General features: G+C 38.5%; 1 protein-coding gene and 1 non-coding gene across 9 annotated transcripts in view; both read right to left on the bottom strand.

The window, feature by feature from the left end:
* Positions 1-24,189, bottom strand: part of TMEM150C (transmembrane protein 150C) — an 81,188-nt gene that overhangs the window by 12,334 nt on the left and 44,665 nt on the right. For all 8 annotated transcript variants that reach the window (XM_049709411.1, XM_049709410.1, XM_049709414.1 and 5 more), the window contains 4 exons: positions 5,297-5,386; positions 3,764-3,817; positions 3,602-3,634; positions 3,069-3,136 (listed from right to left, as the gene is read on the bottom strand). In XM_049709411.1, the coding sequence (XP_049565368.1) occupies positions 3,069-3,136; positions 3,602-3,634; positions 3,764-3,817; positions 5,297-5,376 (235 nt within the window). In that variant the 5' untranslated portion in view covers positions 5,377-5,386. The remainder of the gene's footprint in view (positions 1-3,068; positions 3,137-3,601; positions 3,635-3,763; positions 3,818-5,296; positions 5,387-24,189) is intronic.
* LOC117197600 (U4 spliceosomal RNA) lies at positions 8,901-9,044 on the bottom strand. Its single transcript, XR_004478302.1, has one exon. It is a non-coding gene; the product is annotated as a U4 spliceosomal RNA (small nuclear RNA).

The following is a 24,189-nucleotide window of genomic DNA, read 5'->3' as shown; positions in this document are numbered from 1 at the left end:
TTGATACAGCCTCTATGGAGAACAGTATGGAGGTTCCTTAAAAAACTAAAGACAGAATTACCATATGACCCAGCAATTCCACTACTGGGCATATACCCTGAGAAAACCATAATTCAAAAAGACACATGCACCCCAATGTGCATTGCAGCACTATTTACAATGGCCAGGTCATGGAAGCAACCTAAATGCCCATCGACAGATGAATGGATAAAGAAGATGTGGTACATGTATACAATGGAATAGTACTCAACCATAAAAAGCAACAAAATTGGGTCATTTGTAGAGACGTGGATAGATCTGGAGACTGTCATACAGAGTGAAGTAAGTCAGAAAGGGAAAAACAAATATTGTATATTAACACATATATGTGGAATCTGGAAAAATGGTACAGATGAACCAGTTTGCAAGGCAGAAATAGAGACACAGATGTAGAGAACAAACGTATGGACACCAAGGGGGGAAAGTGGGGTGGTGGTGGTGGTGGGATGAATTGGGAGATTGGGATTGACATGTATACATTAATATGTATCAAATGGACAGCTAATAACAACCTGCTGTATAAAAAGAAATAAACAAACAAACAAATAAATAAAATTTAGGAAGTTAAAAAAAAAAAAGAAATTACCCAGCCCATAAAAACTAACCACCCTGTAACCTGGGGCCTTTTGACTTCTGAGATGGCCCACACTCTGTCTGTGGAGTATGTTTCTCTCTAAATAAATCCACTTCTTACCTAAAAAAAAAAAAGAAATTTGTCTTAGGTCTTTACACCCCACCCCCCAGGAGAAATGGAAGTGTGGATTCAGGACAAAAAGCATAACTAATTCTATAAGGAAATCACTGAGCATTTGATCTTTGATTAGTCCATCAAAAAGATATAAGATCTTTGCTACACCAACTCATTTGTAGGTTATAAATTATCATCTATACAGCTGCCAACAAGCAGTGATTTACAGGTGGTCTATGTTGTTTCTTATAGTCAGTGATGTCGTCTAAAGTAACAGTCTGAGGTCTAAGAGGGATAGGCCTGGGGAGACAAAAGCAACCACAGTTTAGAGCAAGAATCATTAGTAAACTGATTCTTTTTCATTCCCAGATAAATAATTGTTGGTTCACTCCCACTGAACACTAATCTTAATCAGTTCTGTGTCTACCAGATGGCACTAAAAATGATGAAAGATAATAAAGTATAAATATTGGATGCTGTAATACCTTAGAGCAAAAGCTAGTAAAAACTTAATTGCTTCTTGGTGGAGCAGGGGAGGACTGGAGAGTCAGATGATGACGAATGTCATCTGCAAGAGGGGAACTTGTTTTCATGACTGTGTTTTTGGAAATGCTTTTATAATGAGTTAATCATCAGCTTTATAACTGGATAAATTTGTGAGCTGTGCAAACTGGCATATTTTAGATTTTACACTAAAGACTATTGGGACATATCAATTTGTCTTAAGAATATAAAGGATAATATATTGTTTCCAACATGTTCATTGGTTTCTTTAAAGCCCAGTGGAGGACAGAGAGCCTGTGATAGCTTCCTCATAAAGGCAGTCTCCTTCCTCATAAAGGCAGTCTCCTGTGTATCATGATTAGAAGAGGTAGTATTTGCAAAGCACTCAGCATTGTGCCTGGAATATTAAGTGACTGCCATTAATTATTGTTATTATTGTGCTCCGTGGGGATGATCATATGAGTCTGTACCAACCTGCAGGCCTATGTGGTGTGATTGCAGAGGGGCTGGGAAGGGTCCCTGACCCTGCAAGTCCAGATTCACCCTTGGGACTTTGTGTTCTATTAAATGCAAATATCTCCTTAGAGGTCATTTATGCCTTAGCATGAATATGTTTATTAGAGCTCTTCAGAAGAGTAGTGTCAAGGCTAGGAAAAAAGAGTGAGTCTACAGCTCCTGGCAACTTTGAGGCTAAAGGCAGTGACACAAAACCGGACCCACTAGCACTTCCCCTGGTGCCTCACAGGGAACATTCTCCATGTTTCTCACATTATCAGCCTTCTGAACCAACTAAGATTCTGCCTGTGTTGCATGTTGGACCAACAGTCTCCCTTGATTTTCCAGGGAATTCTACAGGTCTTCCCTTTTCCTACAGCAAACATTAAAAAGGAACATGTAAGAGTGAATAGAAATTTCTTTGTGGGGTGTTTATAAATAGATGAAATAACAGGGCACCTCTCTGGGGGACAGGTGCCAATACTCCCTTGGTAATAACATCATCATTCTCTCTTACTTGGAGTGAAAGTCTTACTATGCAAAATAAACACTTCCAGAAAACCACTGTTGAAAAATTTAGCTGTCACTGGCCGACCCAACAATATGCCAGTGGTGGTAGCTGGTTGACCCTTTGAAAGACACCGAGAGTCCTGGCCTGGAGGAAATGGGCTATAAGGTCAATTTGGAGGAAGACAGAGAGCATGGCTGGTTCCCACGATCCCCAGGGAACAGTACAAAGGGGACAGGATATTAAATGAGGGCCTTGGTCCCTAAAGGAAAAGTGGGGAATTGGCGCCAGACATGAGTACAAAAGGTTTCTTTCTTTTTTTTTTTAACCTACATTTCCATTTGCCAGCTTGATATGTGTATAGGCACAGGGGACAGCATCACCCTAATGTTAAGACTGACCTTTAGATTTAAAGACAATATCTACACACATCAATATTTATCACAGAGTCTAAGCATTTTTTCATCCTTGCCAGTGAAGGAAAAAATAAGGCATTCTTTTTAAAGCAAACATATCGCACAATATTACATTCTCATGCAGGATTTTATGGCCCATGAAATATATTATCTCATGCAGCAAAAGAAATAAAGTCAAGAATTGGCTGAAATGATTAAAGATGGTAAAGGGAAAAGAAAACGTAAGGTAAGCAGGTGAATGTAAAAGGATTCATGAGAAAAAAGACCCTCAAAACAAAAAGCCCTCTTCAGCATATTGACATGATATGATACCGAATTATCAACTAAGTCCACCATGATTTTGATATGGGTTTGGGAGAATTTAAAATAAAAAAGAAACATACCAAAGCACATAAAGCATTCTTTATGCTCTTCTTACCTAGGAATGCTGCCATGTTCATAACTTGACTAAACACACAGCTTGCAGGAGGTTCATCACCTGCAATACTTGAAAAACAGGAAGTGTTTTATTATTACTGTAGTAAAATTGATAACTCTCTGCCATCGACTGAATGTCTGTGTCCCCTAAAAATTCATATGCTGAAATCCTAACCCCCAATGTGATGGCATTAGGAGGTGGGGCCTTTGGGAGGTGATTAGATCATGAGGGTGGAGCCCTGGTGAATGGGATTAGTGCCCTTATAAAAGGGACCCTAAAGAGTTCTCTTGCCCTCTTTCTGCCATGTGAGGACACAATGAGAGGATGGCAGTCTGCAACCTGGAAGAAGGCTCTCATCAGAACCTGACCATGCTAGCACCCTGATCTTGGACTTCCAGCCTCTAGAGATGTGAGAAATAAGTTTCTCATGTTTATAAGCCATCCAGTCTATGCTACTTTGCCTTAGTAGCCAGAACTAATACACCCTAAACTTTCCTAAGATCCAACAGATCAGAAGAGAATTATCAAGTTACCTTATATACGGTGCATGCTTCACACCAGGTTTCCTGGATAACAAAAGAAAACCCAGAAGCTCAGGTTAAAGCATGGTCACTTGCGCATAGCTTAACTTCATCAGTGGCAAAGTTTTTGTTAAATCTACTGATGAACAAAGAATTACCCAGAGATAAATTTACCTTTCAGCTGAGTTTAATGGGAAAATTTTGTCATCCTCCACAGCTATAAAGTATCTATGAAGAAAAAACAAAAAAATTTATAAAACAAAGAAATGTAAAAAAACCCAAGAATCGGGCTTCCCTGGTGGCGCAGTGGTTGAGAGTCCGCCTGCCGATGTAGGGGACGCAGGATCGTGCCCCGGTGCGGGAAGATCCCACATGCCGCGGAGCGGCTGGGCCCGTGAGCCATGGCCGCTGAGCCTGCGCGTCCGGAGCCTGTGCTCCGCAACGGGAGAGGCCACAGCAGTGAGAGGCCTGCGTACCGCAACAAAAAAAACAAAACAAAAAACCCAAGAATCATTTGTTTCCCAGTTTTATTGGACTAACCACATTAAATCATATTCATTTTTTTCTAACTGGGACAATGTTGTTTTACTACAATGCTTTACCTATAGCTCACCTAGCCCTCTGAACCATAAATGTCATTAATAGTATTTCTGTAATTTTCAAAAGAAAATTAATGGCAATTAATTAATGGCAATCATTATAATCTGGAAACCGGGAAGCAAAGAAGTAAGACCATACAACTTTGGGCAAACTAAAATTAGGATTCAAAGTTTCTAATTTCTCAGGAATACGTGTCCACCTTTCTTAATGAACTGCAAGGAACTAAAATAATTTTCTAGAAGTAAACAGTACTTGAAATAAGCAAGTGTGGGAATGTTTTGTGATAAGCAAGACTTCTAATGTAATGATACCCATTTTATAAACATACCAGACCCAGTCACACACACCAAAAAACTGGACTATGAACGGGACTGTGAATGGAATCTTTATAGCATGTTAATGTCAAATTAGCAAATCTTGCAAATAATGAGTCCACATCACCAGTATTCTTCACCATCTGCTTTGCATAATTTATTACTTGCTCTTATTATCTACTTTGGGTGAAACAAGAAGGGAAGAGAAATGGGGAATTTAGCATGATTGAATTAGTAAACATTATTTTAAAGTATTTACAAATACATTCATATGAATATGAACAGTTGTCCCTCGGTATATGTGGGGGATTGGTCCCAGGACCAGCAGTGGACACCAGATGCTGTGGATAATCAAGTCCCATAGTCAGTTCCACATCCAAGGGTCCATATCCTCGAACTCAACCAACCATGGACCATACAGTACTGTAGTATTTATTGAAAAAAATCCACATATAAGTGGGCCCTCGCAGTTCAAACTCCTGTTGTTCAAGGGTCAACTGTAACCTACGCACATCCTCCTGTATACTTTCATCTCTAAGTTATTTATAATACCTAATAAAATATAAATAGTTGTAAATACAATGTAAATGCTATGTAAATAGTTGCCAGTGAGCAGCAAATTCAAGTTTTGCCTTTTGGAACTTTCTGGAATTTTTTTTCCTGAATAATTTTGATCTGCAGTTGGTTGACTCCAAGGATGTGCAGTCTGCAGATACAAAGGGGCAACCATACTATCAACACTTGACATTTTTATCTACATTGCACCTGAGTCCTTAAATAAGAGAATACTCACACTATCCACAATCCAGCTGAAGTAAATAAGGTAAATACAAGGGGTAAAAACATCCATATGCTGCATTTCTTCCCATCCATGCCTGTACCCCTGAAATAAAATGAACAGGTATTAATAACTAAGGCAAAAATTGATCTCACTCTTTCAAGATGGAAAAAAACCTGTTTCAAGAAAATAAAGTGCCCTAGTGACTTCCGCAGGTGACCTAACAAAGAGAAGGGTAAAGTGATTAAGTGGCACCTCTAAGGAAATATCACTGCTCATTATTTGGGGTTTTACAATTAACTTCAAAAAGTCACTTACTGGGTTTGAACCAGCGCTGCCACATTTCTGAGCACCTCTGCAATATCTGCTATCATGTGTTGAGACTCCCTGGCCCTTCCCAGTGCTGAGAACAGAGAGAGAACACAGCCTTCCCTTCCAGGCTGGTAATCTGCGAGGTCTCAGGAAGGTCTTAGTTCCCAGAACTGACGTACCTGATTAGGTAGATCTTTCAGATCAGGGGACAGACAACTTGACCTAATAATGTGTCTTTGAACAGACATGCTGTAGTGTAAACACCTACTTGGGTAGGGGTGTTAAATAAATTACAGAATCTAGGAGTCGAAACACATTAGAGCCACTTTCAATCAATTTAATTCAGTCTAATCCAATCTGATCCAGTTCACAGGTATTGACAACCTACTTGTGCCAGGTACTATACCAGGCAGTGGAAATACTGAGGTCTAATGAGTATAACTCTTATATGTAATAGTCTATGCAATATATAAAAGCTATTATCTGAGCCAGTGGTGCATGGCTGCCCAGTTTATACGATGTCGAAACGATGAACATTTTAAACAAATACAATATGACTTTTCAGTGTCTATTCATTTATTTATGTCCAGAAAATTGAGCTCATAATAAAGCTATCAATAATGCTAACAAAAATAATTCCACCAGTAGCCAAGATGCAGAGGGAGTACAGAAAATAGGGAGCATGTAAACTGAGCATGTAAACCAATTTTTCTGGATCTGCCCCTTGAAATAGGGTGCTCTGAAAAGATGAGTACAGCCAAAAGGGTTACACTGGAGTAAGAGTTAGGGGACCTAGTTCTCAACTTTTTCTTTGCCTGTAACTGACTCCGTAAGCTTGAGCCATTTACTTAAATCAGCAACACCATTTCCCCATCTTGCCGCATGAAGACTGAATTCTAAGAGAGGGAGACGGGCATCAAAGACTGAAGCCTCACAAGGTGGTGGTACCTTGGAAATTAACCCAAGTTCAGTATCTTATATTTTTACAGTAACAGAATGCTCCCATATACCCAGAATAATCAGCTGCAGAAGAACTCATGCCTATCAACCATTTTCACACTAGGCTGGTGAGTAAATCACAGTGTCAACTTAACTGGCATACAGTGAAAACAGAACTGCCAAAAGGTTAAATATTCACATGGGCTTCCCTTTTAGGAATGTCTATATGGAAAATCAAAATTTTGAAGCAGGAAGTTAGAGTGAAGAGAGTTAATGAGATAATTCTAAGACCAAGGCATCAAGCACAATAGCCACTCACTAGCTGTGTGATCTAGTAAGTTATTTCACTAGCAAGTTATTTCATCTCTTAAGCCTTAGTTTAATGATGGAGATAACTTCTATTTTGTAGAGTTGTGCTGAGGATTAATGACAAGGCAGGTAAAGTACCTCACACATAAATACATGTTCTGTAAGTGGCATCCCTGCCAACTCTTAACTGCCAAGCAGATCAATACACCTGTTAGGACAAGGGCAGGCCCTCACGACAGCTTAACACTTTCTTCTCTGGGCTCCCGCTTTTCTAGAACAGGGCAGACTCCCTTCCTGATAGTATTAATAATAGTTTCTTTCTTCAGATGACGCTCCAAAAAATTAATTAATACCTTTTTCTTACACATATATTGAAGGCCCACCTTCTTAAGTTTCTACCCTCTGGTTATCATTAAGTATGCATTGCTTTTCTTACTTTGTTTTGGAAGCAGCTAAGGTGGCTAATGGCTACTCTCCTAAATTGTTTTATTTTATTTCATTTTTTATTTTTTATTTTTTTTGCGGTACACGGGCCTCTCACTGTTGTGGCCTCTTCCGTTGCGGAGCACAGGCTCCGGACGCGCAGGCTCAGCGGCCATGGCTCACGGGCCCAGCCGCTCCGCGGCATGTGGGATCTTCCCGGACCGGGGCACGAACCGGTGTCCCCTGCATCGGCAGGCGGACTCTCAACCACTGCGCCACCAGGGAAGCCCTAAATTGTTTTATTTTTTACTAGTTTAATTCTCATAGGGAAACCTTGTATACAAATTATGAGAAAACCATACTGTATCCCTTGACTAATGATAGATGAAATTTCCCTTTTTTAACCTAAAAGGATGCCTTGGGAGGTGATAAGAGTAAGTCTATGGATAATTGTATTATTTAGCTTCTAATGGAACTATTTTGGTGCTTCCTCAGGAAGTTTACATTGGTTATGCTTTTTTTTTTTTTCCCTTAGAGAAAACTGCAAATTCATGGGCAGTTGTAAGAAAGAAAACAGAGAGATCCTGTACATCCTTCACTCTGTCTTCCCATCTTGTATAACCACAGTACAATATCAACACCAAGATACTGACATTGATATAATCCTTTCACTTTATTCAGATTCCACCAGCTTTACATGCTCTCCTTTCTCTCTGTGTGTGTGTGTGTGTGTGTGTGTGTGCGCGCGCACGTGTATTTAGTTTATGCAATTTTACTACATTTGTAGATTCATGTGGCCACCACTACAGTCAAGGTACAGGATAGTTCCAACACCTCCAAGATCCCTAATGTTGCCCTTTTATAACCACACCCACTTCCCTCCCCTGCACCCTCCTTAATGATCTCTAGCACCCATTAATCTGTTCTCCATTTCTATAATTTTACTATTTCAAGAATGATATACAAATGGAATCATATAGTATGCAACCTTTAGGATTGACTTTTTTTCACTCATCATAATTCCCTGGAGACCATCTAAGGTTTGTGTTGATCAACAGTTTGGTACCTTTCATTGCTGTGTAGTATTCCATGGTATGGATGGACCAAGTGTGTTGATTTACCTCTTACAAGGTATCTGGTTTGTTTCAAGATTTTGGCCATTGCAAATCAAGAAGCTATGAACATTAGTGTACAGGTTTTTGTGGGAACATAAGTTTTTTTAAATTGATTATTACTATTTTAAAAATATTTATTTATTTATTTAGGCTGCATTGGGTCTCCGCTACTGCGTGTGGGCTTTCTCTAGTTGTGCCGAGCAGAGGCTTCTCTTGTTGTGGAGCACAGGCTCTAGGCGCGTGGGCTTTAATAGTTGCTGCGCGTGGGCTCAGTAGTTGTGGCTTGCGGGCTCTAGAGCGCAGGCTCAGTAGTTGTGGCGCACGGGCCTCGTTTCTCCATGGCATGTGGGATCTTCCTGGACCAGGGATCGAACCCATGTCCCCTGCACTGGCAGGCAGATTCTTAACCACTGCGCCACCAGGGAAGTCTCGGAACATAAGTTTCTATTTCTCTGGAATAAACACCCAAGATTGCAATTGCTGGGTCATTTGCTAATACATGTTTAGTTTTTTTCTTTCAATCTCCATAGAGACTGTCAAAAATTGCCATTGCGGACTATATTTCAAGTCGTTATGGTGGTGGGGTACTGGGAAAAGTTTTCAGTTAGCAATAATCACGCCTTGGATAAACCTCATTGGCTACAATACTGCCACTGCGCAAAGCTAATACATGTTTAGTTTTTAAAGACTTGGTCAAACTGTTTCCAGAGCAGCTGTACCATTTTATTTTCCTACCAGCAATGTATGATTGATGCGGTTTCTTCACATCATTATCACTATCGATGATATCACTATTTGGTGTTATCATTAAATAATCAGTGTTAATTGGTGCTATCACAATTTTTTATGTTAGCCATTCTGAGAGTCATATAGTGATATCTCATTGTGGTTTTAATTTGCATTTCCCTGGTGGCTAGTGATATTAAACATCTTTTCCTGTGCTTATTTGCCATCTGTATGCTCTCTTCAGTGAAATGTCTATTCTTGTCTTTTACCCATTTTCAACTTGGATTTCTTTTTTTTTTTTTTACAGTTGAGAATAAAAAAACAGTTTGAGATTTCTTCATATATTCTAGATACTAGTCTGTTTTTGGACATGTAGTTTGCAATTTATTTTCTTCAAGTCTGTAGCATCTCTATCCTCTTATACAGGGTCTTTTTAAAAATTATTTTTGTGTATGTGTGATAAAATACACATAATGTAAAAATTTTACCATTTTAACCATCGTAAGTGTACAATTCAGTGGCATTAAGTACCTTCATATTGTTGTGCAACCATCACCACTATTCATCTCCAGAACCTTTTCATCTTCTCAAACTGAAACTCTATACCCGTTAAACAATAACTCTATTCCCTCCTCCCCCAGCCCCTGGTATCCACCATTCTACTCTCTATTTCTATGATTTTGACTACTCTAGCTACCTTATGTAAGTGGAATCATACAGTATTTGTCTTTCTGTGTCTGGCTTATTTCATTTATTATAAAGTTCTTGAGGTTCAACCATGATGTAGCATGTATCAGAACTTCATTTCTTTTCCTTTTTTAAAATTTTATTTATTTATTTAATTTATTTTTGGCTGTGTTGGGTCTTAGCTGCGGCATGCGGGATATTTGTTGAGGCATGCGGGATCTTTCTTTGCAGCGCGTGGGCTTCTCTCTAGTTGTGGCCTGCAGGTTTTCTCTTCTGTAGTTGAGGTGCGCAAGCTCAGTAGTTGTGGTGTGCAGGCTTAGTTGCCCCGCAGCATGTGGGATCTTAGTTCCCTAACCAGGGATCAAACCCGTGTCCCCTGCATTGGAAGGCAGATTCTTTATCACTGGACCACAAGGGAAGTCCCAGAACTTCATTTCTTTTTGTTTTTAAATTAATTAATTTTACTTATTTATTTTTGGCTGCTTTGGTTCTTTGTTGCTGTGCACGGCTTTCTCTAGTTGCGGCGAGCGTGGGCTACTCTTCGTTGTGGTGCGCGGGCTTCTCATTGCGGTAGCTTCTCTTGTTGCGGAGCCCGGGCTCTAGGCACATGGGCTTCAGCAGTTGTGGCACACGGGCTCAGTAGTTGTGGCTCGTGGGCTCTAGAGCACAGGCTCAGTAATTGTGACGCATGGGCTTAGTTGCTCCACGGCATGTAGGATCTTCCCGGGCCAGGGCTCAAACCTGTGTCCCCTGCATTGGCAGGCAGATTCTTAACCACTGCGCCACCAGGGAAGCCCTTCATTTCTTTTTAAGGCTGAATAATATACCACTGTATGTATATGCCATATTTTGTTTACCCATTCATCTGTAAATGGACACTTGGCTTGTTTCCACCTTTTGGTTGTTGTGAATAATGCTGCTATAAACATATGTATGACATACACAAATATCTATTCATGTTCCTGCTTTCAGTTCTTTTGAGTATATACCTAGGAATTAAATTGCTGGTACTTGGTGGTCATGTGGTAATTTTATGTTTAAGTTTTTGAGGAACCCCCATGGTAGCTGCGCCATTTTACATTCCCATCAGTGATGTACAAGGGTTCCAGTTTCTCCACATCCTCACCAACACTTGTTATTTTCAGGTTTCTTTTTCTTCTTTTTTATTTAAACAGGGATTGTGTCAGATTTTATTTATTTATTTATTTGGCCACACTGTGCAGCTTGTGGAATGTTAGTTCCCTGACCAGGGATTGAACCCGGGCCTTTGGCAGTGAAAGCGTGGGGTCCTAACCACTGGACCACCAGGGAATTCCCTATTTTCTGGTTTCTTGATAGTATCCAGAACTATTTATTTAAAAGACTGTCTTTTTAAATTTTGATGAGCTCTAACTTACCAAGTTTTCCTTTTGTGGATCATGATTTTGATGTCAAGCCTAAGAACTCTTTGCCTAGCCCTTAATATCGAAGATTTCCTCCTGTATTTTTTTCCTAAAAGATGTATAATTTTACATTTAAATCTGTGATCTGGTTATGTCTTTTTAAACAATAGATTTCTATTGTCTTATTCAATTGTATTAGACCCTAGACCATTTATAAATCACTTTAACAAGGATCAGGAAATAGGTGATGAGCTAAGTCAGTCTTCTGACTTAGTAATAAGTAGTAAAGAAGATTCTTATAATGAAGAACATATATTTAAGCCATAATACACCCTACCATGCCAGGTTCTTTTGTCAACTGACGAGTATGAGGTTAAGAACAGAACAGTGAGGTGTATGTGTGTAGATGGGGGAAGTTCCCTTACTTACTTCACCTCCTTACCCACCTTTGAGTTATCATGGAGACCAGATAATCAAAGTAAAATGCTCTTTCAGGACCAGTTTCTGGTTTTGTTAACCTACCAATACCCCATCTGACATATCTTGATGCTTTTATTTCCTTCTCCCTCCCTGGTGGGACTGTGTTAACCAAAGAAGGGGACTCTGTTACATATACTTTTCTTGTCCAAAATAATCTATTTGTCTTTCCTTAGCGCATACCCAGCTGATAATGTAACCAAAGAACCTGCAATAGAAAAAACACTGATATACTCTCTACTTTCTGTGCTGGAGGAGGATTTCTGGAGATGCCAGGAGATGAATGTTTGATTTGGTTTGGTTCATAAGGTGTTCTGGCTTGACAAGTTCAGATGTTTAACTGGAAGTACTTCTAAAAGAAAAAAATGAATAGATCTATTCAATCAACTCTCTTCATTGCCTCAATGTTATCTAAGAATTAAAAGTTAAAACTGAGAGGTGGTTCTCTTTCTCCCATCCTTCCAGACACCATTAAAATAAACTGGCCCAATGCTTCCTATCACAGTAGAAAGTGTCACACAAACTTTACTTATATTTCCAAGCAAGGACAAGTTCCACTCTTCCCCTGAGCTGCATCAACATGGTACCTACCAGCTATGAGGATACATTTTTCCTTGCCTTTTTAAAGAAAGAGAGGAAGAAGGAAGGACTACTCCATACTCTTAAGATAGTTTTATCTGTGCATTCTGAATTATACTTTTTAAAATTTTTGTGTAATATTTACTCCATTGATATTAATCTTCCAATAATACCTCATAGGAAAAAACTTAGGATAATTGCTTCCATGTCCCAAATGGTAAACTATATCTGGAACAAGGTCACCTAATGCGTTTCTGACAAAAGGAGGAAAAGAGCCAGAATTGCATAAACCTTCTCGAAAGGGTTCTGGCATTTAGACTCAGTTTGGAAGACTCCCCTCCAAATGGTGTTATTTACCCAAATGATTTGCAAAGCTGTTATCCAGATGGTCAAATCCTCCTCGAATGCCAGTACTGCTAATCCCCTGTACATTTCTCTTGCATGTTCTTTTCTTCCAGTAAATAGCATTCTCAAAGTTTGAGCGATCTTCAGTCTCTTTCATGGAATCTGTGGTAGGAGTGGGACTGCACAGTGGGGACTGCTGAGCACTCAGAGTCAAAGGCTGAAAATCTCAATCTGCTCCCTGCTTCCCTGAGCGCTCCTTCTTCCTCAGAAAGAAAAATGAACTGTCAAACGTTTGCAGTGGCTCTGCTGTCGACACTTTTGTTCCTCTGTAAGTCTTCTAGCTTTAATGCTCAAGAGAAACACTTGGTCATTTGAAAATTTACAATCTCATGGAAAGAAACAAAGCGTTACTTAAGCCCACATTTGCTCAGCACCCAAGACTCCAACTACATGAACGTGATTTGAAAAACGTGATTTGACTCCAACTACATGAACGGGTCTTGATAAAATTGAGGTCATATATTCATAATTTTATCACCAAATTCCAAACAGATGATTCTTATAGTATAATCTAATGAAGCTACTCAAGTCAAAGAATATAGCATACTGTTACCAATAATAATCCTTGAAGACAAACTTTCCGTTCTTTCAGGTGGTGGTAAAACTCCTCCAAGCAACAAATGGAAAAAGAAAGCCCATTGGATCATCTTGATTTACAGATTTTAAAACTTTATTAATAAGAAACTACTTATGACAGTGAAATGTCTCAAAAGTTAAGATAATATCTTTTGGGGCTGGAAACGATTTGCTTGTTATGAATTGGAAGGATTTTGTATAACTCGGGTAGTGGTGAGAGGCAGCTAGAGTTCATGGACTCAGAAGCCAGCCTACCAGGGCTTGGAATCCCAGCTCTGCCACTTATTATAGTGGTTGTGTGATCTCGGTTTTTCAGTCCTCTCTGTGCCTCAGTTTCTTCATCAGTAAAGTGGGAACAATAATAGTACCTACTCATCGGGTTTTTATGAGGGTTGAAAATACATTTAAGGCTCTGATAACAGTGCCTAACATTTGATGGCTTTTCAATAAGTCTTAACTATATGCCACTGCAAGTGATCTTCGGGGTCTTCAGTTATCTTTCTTAAAATTTTGTAATTTATCAGGAAATAAGCTCTCTACCAAAGCAATTTTTCATTCTGCTCCCAGGGCCAGCTGGCATGGAGCAGGAAAGATTAACGAGTCACCCACTAATGACCAGGATTGTTGCAGTGTCTATGGACCAAGAGCACCCTTGATTTTTTTTTAACCTTCTGGGAATCTCGAGTTATTTTCCACGTGTATCATAGACAAATGTGGAGAGCGTGAGTTATTTTGTAATTCATTTACAATTACAGATGGTAAAGACAAGGACTATTTGTTTTGTTTTGTTTCAGCCCTAAAATGTTTACAGGGTCTCAGATGTAAGTCAGCATAGAGATCTTCAATACAGCAAACTCAATATGCTGATGGTTAAAATTTTGCTTTCAAAATCCTAAGTTTGGGAAAGCATGATAGCTTGAGTGACTTGGTGTCATATAAAAATATATGACTTCCTTTAATCATACAGATATAAACAATACTATTCAAGCTATGAGGTCAATTTTGAGCCAAAATAATTTCCACAAGCACTGGAAAGAAACAATATACTAATTAATAACGGAATTCTTTAAAATATTACCATCTCCAAAGGAATATGATAGTTTCTACGTAGAACGAATGGTGACTGGTTTTTCTTCAATGGGCACTTGATTTCTAAAATCAATCGCTTTCATTCAGTCGACAAATGACTTATAGGGATCCATTCACGCTAGTGGCCCAAATGATTCTTTTTCTCAGAAATAGATGGAACATACTGTCCTCACACCATTCACGGAATAATCCCAGAAGGAAGTCCTTCTTCCAGTATTTCAATTCAATATTAACCTCTTAGAATTTCTATGCCAAGATCCTCCTCAGAGTCCATTTATACCTTCAATAATAAAAATATTTCCCACATATGACAAATATAATTGCCAACTCAAAAATCATTTCTCCTCTTTTTCTTAGCTAACAGAATCTAGTTTTACCCAGCACAGCAATGTGTTCGGCCCAAGAGTATAAGTCATGGCCAGTATAAGTCAATTATAGCTATCTCATTTTCCTTAGACAAATATCTTTCCAGACTCCCTTGCACCTGGCCAATGAGATGAAACGGAAAGCCTCTTTTCTGCCCACTCTTCTCCTTTCCCCCTTGGGATGCTGTTGTGAAAGTATGATACCTAGTGCTATGGCAGCCATCATGTAACCATGAGACAACAAACACAAGGACCCAAAGCCAAAATACTAAGGATGGCAGAGTAGCAGATGGAAAGAACTGACTCCTTGATAATATCATTCATTAGACACTGTACTAAATTCCCGATATCACCAGCTCCCAAACTTCTTGTAATGTGAACCAATTAAGTCTTCATTGCTTTATTACTGTAGGTTGGTATAGCATCAAAATCTGCTCTCCCTTCTTCCATTATAACTGGGCAAGTGGCTGCTCAACTACACTATAATTAGCAGCCTCCCTTTCAAGTGAGTGTGGCCCTGTGTGTAAGTTCTGTCCAATGGAATGTAAGTGAAGGCTCTTACAATAAAAATATTGTATTATATAGGAAAAGGTATCTATTTTCTAGAGATGCACACTGAAGTATTTGGGGATTAACTGTCATAGTGTCTAAAATTCACTTTTAAAAACTTCATCCATGGGGCTTCCCTGGTGGCGCAGTGGTTGGGAGTCCGCCTGCCGATGCAGGGGAGGCGGGTTCGTGCCCCGGTCCGGGAGGATCCCGCGTGCCGCGGAGCGGCTGGGCCCGTGGGCCATGGCCGCTGGGCCTGCGCATCCGGAGCCCGTGCTCCGCGGCGGGAGAGGCCGTGGCGGTGAGAGGCCCACGTACCGCAAAAAAAAAAAAACAAAAAAAAAAAACAAAAAAAAAAAACTTCATCCATGGGGCGATGAAAGAATTTTAGAAATAGAGTGGTGATGGTTATAAAACATTGTCAATGTAATCACTGCCTCTGAATTATATACTTAAAAATGGTTAAAATGGTACATTTTATGTTATATATATTTTACCATAATAGAAAAATAATTTTAGAAACCTACATCATCAAAAAAAGATGTACCACATGACACTGATTAGGATGTCTATTATCAAAATCAAAACCAAAACCAAAAAAACCCCAGAAAATAACAAATGTTGGTGAGGATGGAGAGAAACTGGAACCTTTGTGTAGTATTGGCAGGAATGTAAAATAGGGCAGCTGCTATGGAAAACAGTGTGGTAGTTCCCCAAAAAATTAAACATAGAATTACCATACGGGCCAGTAACACATTTCTGGATACACACCCATAAGGACTGAAAGCAGAGACTCAGAGATATTTGCACACCCCTGTTCACAGCAGCATTTTTCAAGGTAGCTAAAAGGTGGAAGCAATCAGTGTCCATCAATGGATGGCTAAACAAAATGTGGTGTAAACATACAATGGAGTATTATTCAGCCTAAAGAGGAAGGAAATTCTGACATACTATACAACATGGACATTTTGAGGACATAATGCTAGGTGAAATAAGCCAGTCACAGAAGGACAAATACTGTGTGATTCCACTTATATGAGGTACCTAGAGTAATCAACTTTATTGAGTTGGAAAGTAGAATGGTGGTTGTTAGGGGCTGGGGGGAAAAGGGGATAGGGAGTTAGTGTTTAATGGCTACAGAGTTTGCAAGATGAGAAGAGTTCTGGAGATGGATGAAGGTGATGGTTGCAAAACAATGTGAATGTACTTAATGCCACTAAATTATACACTTAAAATGGTAACTTTTATATGATATTTTACCACAATTTAAAAAAAAAGGACACAAGAAAAATGTCACAGAAGATCTAAACAGACATTTCTCCAAAGAAGACATACAGGCCAAAAGACACATGAAAACATACTTAAAAATCTAGAAGAACTAAAGAACAAACAAACAGAGATGAACAACACAATAACTGAAATGAAAAATCACTAGAAGGGATCAATAACAGAATAACTGAAGCAGAAGAATGAATAAGTGAGCTCAAAGACAAAATGGTGGAAATAACTGCTAAGGAACAGGAAAAAGAAAAAAGAATGAAAAGAATTGAAGAAAATCTCAGAGACCTCTGGATAACACTAAACACACCAACATTCAAACTATAGGTGTCCCAGAAGAAGAAGAGAGAAAGAAAGGGTCTGAGAAAACATTTGAAGAGATTACAGTTGAAAACTTTCCTAACATGGGAAAGGAAATAGTCACCCAAGTCCAGGAAGCACAGAGAGTCCTATACAGGATAAACCCTAGGAAAAAAACACCAAGACACATATTAATCAAACTAACAAAAATTAAATTCAAAGAAAAAATATTAAAAGCAGCAAGGGAAAAACCAAAAAGAACATACAAAGGAATCCCCATAAGGTTATCAGCTGATTTTTCAGCAGAAACTCTGCAGGCCAGAAGGGAGTGGCAGGATATACTTAAAGTGATGAAAGAGAAAAATCTACAGCCAAGCTTACTCTACCCAGCAAGGATCTCATTCAGATCTGATGGAGAAGTCAAAAGCTTTTCAGACAAACAAAAGCTAAGAGAAATTCAGCACAACCAAACCAGCTTTACAAGAAAGCTAAAGAAGTTCTCTAGGTGGGAAACAAAAGAGAAGAAAAAGACCCACAAAAACAAACACAAAATAATTAAGAAAATGGTAATAGGAACATATATACGATAATAACCTTGAAGGTAAATGGATTAAATGCCCCAACCAAAAGACACAGACTGGCTGAATGGATACAAAAACAAGACCCATATATATGCTACCTACAAGAGACCCACTTCAGACCTAGGGACACGTACAGACTGAAAGTGAAGGGATGGAAAAAGATATTCCATGCAAATGGAAATCAAAAGAAAGCTGGAGTAGCAAGACTTGTATCAGATAAAACAGACTTTAAAATAAAGACTGTTACAAGAGACAAAGAAGGACACTACGTAATGATCAAAGGATCAATCCAAGAAGAAGATATAACAATTATAAATGTTTATGCATCCAACATAGGAGCACCTTAATACATAAGGCAACTGCTAACAACCATGAAAGGAGAAATCGACAGTAACACAATAATAGTAGGGCACTTTAACAACCCACTTACACCAATGGACAGATCATCCAAACAGAAAATAAATAAGGAAACACAAGCTTTAAATGACACAACAGACCAGATAGATCTAATTGATATTTATAGAACATTCCACCCAAAAGTGGCAGAATACACTTTCTTCTCAAGTGCACATGGAACATTCTCCAGGATAGATCACATCTTGGGTCACAAATCAAGCCTCAGAAAAATTAAGAAAATTGAAATTGTATCAAGCATCTTTTCTGACCACAATGCTATGAGACTAGAAATCAATTACAGGAAAAAATACTGTAGAAAACACAAATACATGGAGGCTAAACAGTGCGCTACTAAATAACCAAGAGATCACTGAAGAAATCAAAGAAGGAATTAAAAAATACATAGAAACAAATGACAATGAAAACATGACGACCCAAAACCTATGGGATGCAGCAAAAGCAGTTCTAAGAGGGAAGTATATAGCAATACAATCTCACCTCAAGAAACAAGAAAAATCTCAAATAAACAATCTAACCCTACACTTAAAACAACTAGAGAAAGAAGAACAAAGAAAACCCAAAGTAGAAGGAAAGAAATCATAAAGATCAGAGCAGAAGTAAATGAAATAGAAATGAAGAAAACAGTAGCAAAGATCAATAAAACTAAAAGCTGGTTCTTTGAGAGGATAAACAAAATTGATAAACCTTTAGCCAGACTCATCAAGAAAAAAAGGGAGAGGACGCAAAGCAATAAAACTAGAAATGAAAAAGGAGAAGTAACAACTGACACAGCAGAAATACAAAGGATTGTAAGAGACTACTACAAATAACTATATGCCAATAAAATGGGCAACCATGAAGAAATGGATAAATTCTTGGAAAGGTACAATTTTCTAAGACTGAACCAGGAAGAATTAGAAAATATAAACAGACTTATCACAAGTAATGAAATTGAAACCATGATTAAAAAGCTCCCAACAAAGAAAAGCCCAGGACAAGATGGCTTCACAGGCAAACTCTATCAAACATTTAGAGAAGAGCTAACACCAATCCTTCTCAAACTCTTGTAAAAAACTGCAGAGGGAGAAACACTCCCAAATTCATTCTGTGAAGCCACCATCACCCTGATACCAAAACGAGAAAAAGATATCACAAAATAGAAAATCATAGACCAATATCACTGATGAACATAGATGCAAAAATCCTGAACAAAATACTAGCAAACAGAACCCAACAGCACATTAAAAGGATCGTACACCATGAGCAAGTGGGATTTATCCTAGGGATGCAAGGATTCTTCAATATATGCAAATCAACCAATGTGATACACCACATTAACAAATTAAGTAATAAAAACCATATGATCATCTCAACAGATGCAGAAAAAGCTTTTGACAAAATGCAACACCCATTTATGATAAAAACTCTCCAGAAAATGGGCATAGAGGGAACCTACGTCAACATAATAAAGGCCATATATGACAAACTCACAGCACGCATCATACACAATGGTGAAAAACTGAAAGCATTTCCACTAAGATCAGGAACAAGACAAGGATGTCCATCCTCACCACTCTTATTCAACATAGTTTTGGAAGTCCTAGCCACAGCAATCAGAGAAGAAAAAGAAATAAAAGGAATACAAATTGGAAAAGAAGTAAAACTGTCACTGTTTGCCGATGATATGATACTATACATAGTATAGAAAATACTAAAGATGTCACCAGAAAACTACTAGAACTAATCAATGAATTTGGTAAGGTTTCAGGATACAAAATTAATGCACAGAAATCTCTGGCATTCCTATACACCAACAACAAAAAATCAGAAAGAGAAATTAAGGAAACACTCCCATTTACCACTGCAACAAAAAGAATAAAATACCTTGGAATAAACCTGCTTAAGTAGGCAAAAGACTTGTACTCAGAAAACTATAAAACACTGATGAAAGAAATCAAAGATGACACATACAGATGGAGAAATATACCATGTTCTTGGATTGGAAGAATCAATATTGTGAAAATGACTATACTACCCAAAGCAATCTACAGATTCAGTGCAATCCCTATCAAACTACCAATGGCATTCTTCACAGAATTAGAACAAAAATTTTTACAATTCGTATGGAAACACAAAAGACCCCGAATAGTAAAAGCAATCTTGAGAAAGAAAAATGGAGTTGGAGAAATCAGGCTCCCCAACTCCAAACTATACCACAAAGCTACAGTAATCAAGACAGTATGGTACTGGCACACAAACAGAAATATAGTCAATGGTATAAGATAGAATGCCCAGAGATAAACTCACACACATATGGGAACCTAATTTATAACAAAGGAGGCAAGAACATACAATGGAGAAAAGACAGCCTCTTCAATAAGTGGTGTTGGAAAAACTGGACAGCTACATGTAAAAGAATGAAATTAGAACACTACCTAACACTATACACAAAATAAACTCCAAATGGAGTAAAGACTTAAATGTAAGACAAGACACTATAAAACTCTTAGAGGAAAACATAGGAAAAACCACTCTTTGACATAAACCACAGCAAGATCTTTTTTGACCCACCTCCTAGAGTAATGGAAATAAAAACAAAAATAAACAAATGGGACTTAATTAAACTTAAAAGCTTTTGCACAGCAAAGGAAACCATAAATAAGACAAAAAGACAACCCTCAGAATAGGAGAAAATATTTGCAAATGAAACAACAGACAAAGGATTAATCTCCAAAATATACAAACAGCTCATGGAGCTCAATATCAAAAAACCAAACAATCCAGTTAAAAAATGGGCAGATGACCTAAATAGACATTTCTCCAAGGAAGACATACAGATGGCCAAGAGGCACATGAAAAGATGCTCAACATCACTAATCATTAGAGAAATGCAAATCAAAACTACAATGAGGTATCACCTCACGCCAGTCAGAATGGCCATTATCAAAATGTCTAGAAACAATAAATGCTGGAAAGGGTGTGGTGAAAAAGGAACCCTCCTGCATTGTTGGTGGGAATGTAAATTGATACAACCACTATGGAAAACAGTATGGAGGTTCCTTAAAAAACTAAAAATAGAACTACCATATGACACAGCAATCCCACTACTGGGCACATACCCTGAGAAAACCATAATTGAAAAAGAGACATGTACCACAATGTTCATTGCAGCACTATTTACAATAGCCAGGACACAGAAGCAACCTAAATGTCCATCAACAGATGAATGGATAAAAAAGATGTGGCACATATATACAATGCAATATTACTCAGCCATAAAAAGAAATGAAATTGAGTTATTTGTAGTGAGGTGGATCGACCTAGAGACTGTGATACAGAATGAAGTAAGTCAGAAAGAGAAAAACAAATACCGTATGCTAATACATAAATATGGAACCTAAAAAAAAACCAAACGGTTCTGAAGAACGTAGGGTCAGGACAGGAATAAAGACGCAGACGTAGAGAATGGACTTGAGGACACGGGGAGGGGGAAGGGTAAGCTGGGACGAAGTGAGAGAGTGGCATGGACATATATACACTACCAAATGTAAAACAGATAGCTAGTGGGAAGCAGCCGCATAGCACAGGGAGATCAGCTCGGTGCTTTGTGTCCATCTAGAGGGGTAGGATAGGGAGGGTGGGAGGGAGACGCAAGAGGGAGGGGATATGGGGATATATGTATACATATAGCTGACTCACTTTGTTATAAAGCAGAAACAAACACACCATTGTAAAGTAATTATACTCCAATAAAGCTGTTATAAAATATAAAAACAAATACCATATGCTAATGCATATATATGGAATCTTAAAAAAAAAAGGTACTGATGAACTAGTTGCAGGGCAGGAATAAATCTGCCCTGAATGGACTTGAGGACATGGGGTGGGAGGGGGAAGCTGGGGCGAAGTGAGAGTAGCATCGACACGTATACACTACCGAATATAAAATAGTTGGCTGGTGGGAAGCAGCAGCATAGCACAGTGAGATCGGCTCAGTGCTTTGCAGTGCCCTAGTGGGGTGGGGTAGGAAGGATGTGACGGAGGCTCAAGAGGAAGAGGATATGGGGACTCACGTGTGCATATGGCTGATTCGCTTTGTTGTGCAACAGAAACTAACACAGTATTGTGAAGCAATTATACTCTAATAAAGATCTATGAAAAATAAAATAAATTTTTAAAAAGCACACACAAAAAAAGATACTTAACATTGCTAATTATTAGAGAAATTGAAATCAAAACTACAGTGAGGTATCACCTCACTCTGGTCAAAATGGCCATCATTAATAAGTCTACAAATAATAACTGCTGGAGAGGGTATGGAGAAAAGTGAACGCTCTTACACTGTTGGTGGGAGTGTAAACTGGTGCAGCCACTATGGAAAACAGTATGGAGGTTCCTTAAAAAAGTAAAAATAGAGTTACCACATGATCTTGCAATCCCACTCCTGGGCATATATTCAGAGAAAACCATAATTCAAAAAGATACATGCACCCCAATGTTCACTGCAGTAATATTTACAATAGTCAAGACATGAAGCAACCTAAATGTCCATCAACAGAGGAATGGATAAAGAAGATGTGGTATGTATATATATATAATGAAATATTACTCAGCCATAAAAAAATGAAATAATGCCATTGCAGCAACATGGAGGGACCTCGAGATTATCATACTAAGTGAAGTATGCCAGACAGAGACAAAATCATATGACTGTTAGCTGTCAACCTAAGTGTCCATCAACAGATGAATGGATAAAGAAGATGTGGTATATATATACAATGGAAAATTAATTCATCCATAAAAAAGAATGAAACAGTGCCATTTGCAGCAACATGAATGAACCTAGAGATTATTATACTAAGTGAAGTATAAGACAGAGAAAGACAAATACCATATGATATCACTTATATGTGGAATCTAAATAAATGATACAAATGAACTTATTTACAAAACAGAGACTCACAGACATAGAAAACAAACTTATGGTTACCAAAGGGGAAGGGGGGAGGCAAAAATTAGGAGTTTGGGATTAACATGTACACACTACTGTATATAAAATAAATAACCTATTGTATAGCTCAGGGAACTATATTCAATATCTTATAATAACCTATAGTGGAAAAGAATCTATATATATATCTGAGTCACTGTGCTGTACACCTGAAACTAACACAACATTATAAATCAACTATATTTCAATAAAAATTTAAAAAGATTGTTAGCTAGCTGTCTATGAAAATCCACTTTCCCCTTCTTCCCCTGTGTTAAAAGAATAGCTAGGCATCATTTGGCTGCCCAGCCTCCTCTGCATGTGAAGTAGCACTGGGACTGAATTCCTGCCAATGGAATGTGAGTAGAAGAGATGGGTGCCACTTCCTGTCCCGGCACACACGTCTCTCAAACACTCATTTCCTACGGGCTGAGACAGTGGTGACCAGAAGAAAGAAGTTACGTTGAGCACGGCCTGTCATGAATCTCTCCTCTCCCGCTGATATGGGACACCCGCCCGGGACTGATACTTGAGAAAACAAACTTCATTTTTAAGCCACACTGTTGTTGGGTTTCTTTTTACAGCAGCTGAACCTTTTACCACAGCAAATACATTCAGATACTCTGTTCACCGCAGCCCAAATATCTTATCTGATACCTGCCATCATTTCCCATAAAAATGATGAAGTCACTCTGTCCACGAGCTATTGGAGAAGTACATGGATTCTTAGGTGACAACAATTTAAGAGAATCCTGCCCTGATGATCAGATGATACCCAAGCATTCCAAGTGACTAGGTGTTTTCTCTAAGTATGAAATAATTAAGGCCAGGGGACATCTTCCTCACTTAGCAGTGACCAATATTTTACACATAATTTTCAAAAAGCCTTTACAAATACACAAACATATGTTTTTCCTAAAGAGCTAGCTGTATTTTATAGATCTGGAATCAAATGAATCCTCAGGGCATCCTGGGAGGTATAAAAAAGTTGAGTAATATTATTAATTTTATTTTATAGATGACAATGACGTCATTGCTTTTAACATTCTCGATTCACCAGTTCTAAAGAATCTTGTCTAGACTCTTTGCCACATGCAATTATTTCATGTGCCTTCCTATCCCTAAGGCAAAAAACAAACACAAAAAAGACTATAAAGCCATCTGACCACAGGCTAACTGGAAATGAAATCCTTGTGCCCGGGAGTCCCTGATCCAGAGCTTTGAAACAGCATCACAACAACCCCTTCTGACCCACAGTCACAGCTCCAAGTGCCAAAACAAACGACGACTCCTCGTGATGCTGGCGCTCTCTTGCTGGGCTCTGACACCAACTCCACAGGCCTGAAACAAACATGAAGCAAACAAGAGCAAAAAAGAAATCCCCAAAGGATAGGTAAGTTCGGTAAGTTCAAGACATGGGGATCTGAGAA

The sequence above is a fragment of the Orcinus orca genome, chromosome 4 (assembly GCF_937001465.1).
Source record: "Orcinus orca chromosome 4, mOrcOrc1.1, whole genome shotgun sequence".
NCBI classification, from domain to species: Eukaryota; Metazoa; Chordata; class Mammalia; order Artiodactyla; family Delphinidae; genus Orcinus; species Orcinus orca.
The sequence above is the reverse complement of the archived record's forward strand: the minus strand, read 5'-3'. Positions and strand labels throughout refer to the sequence as shown.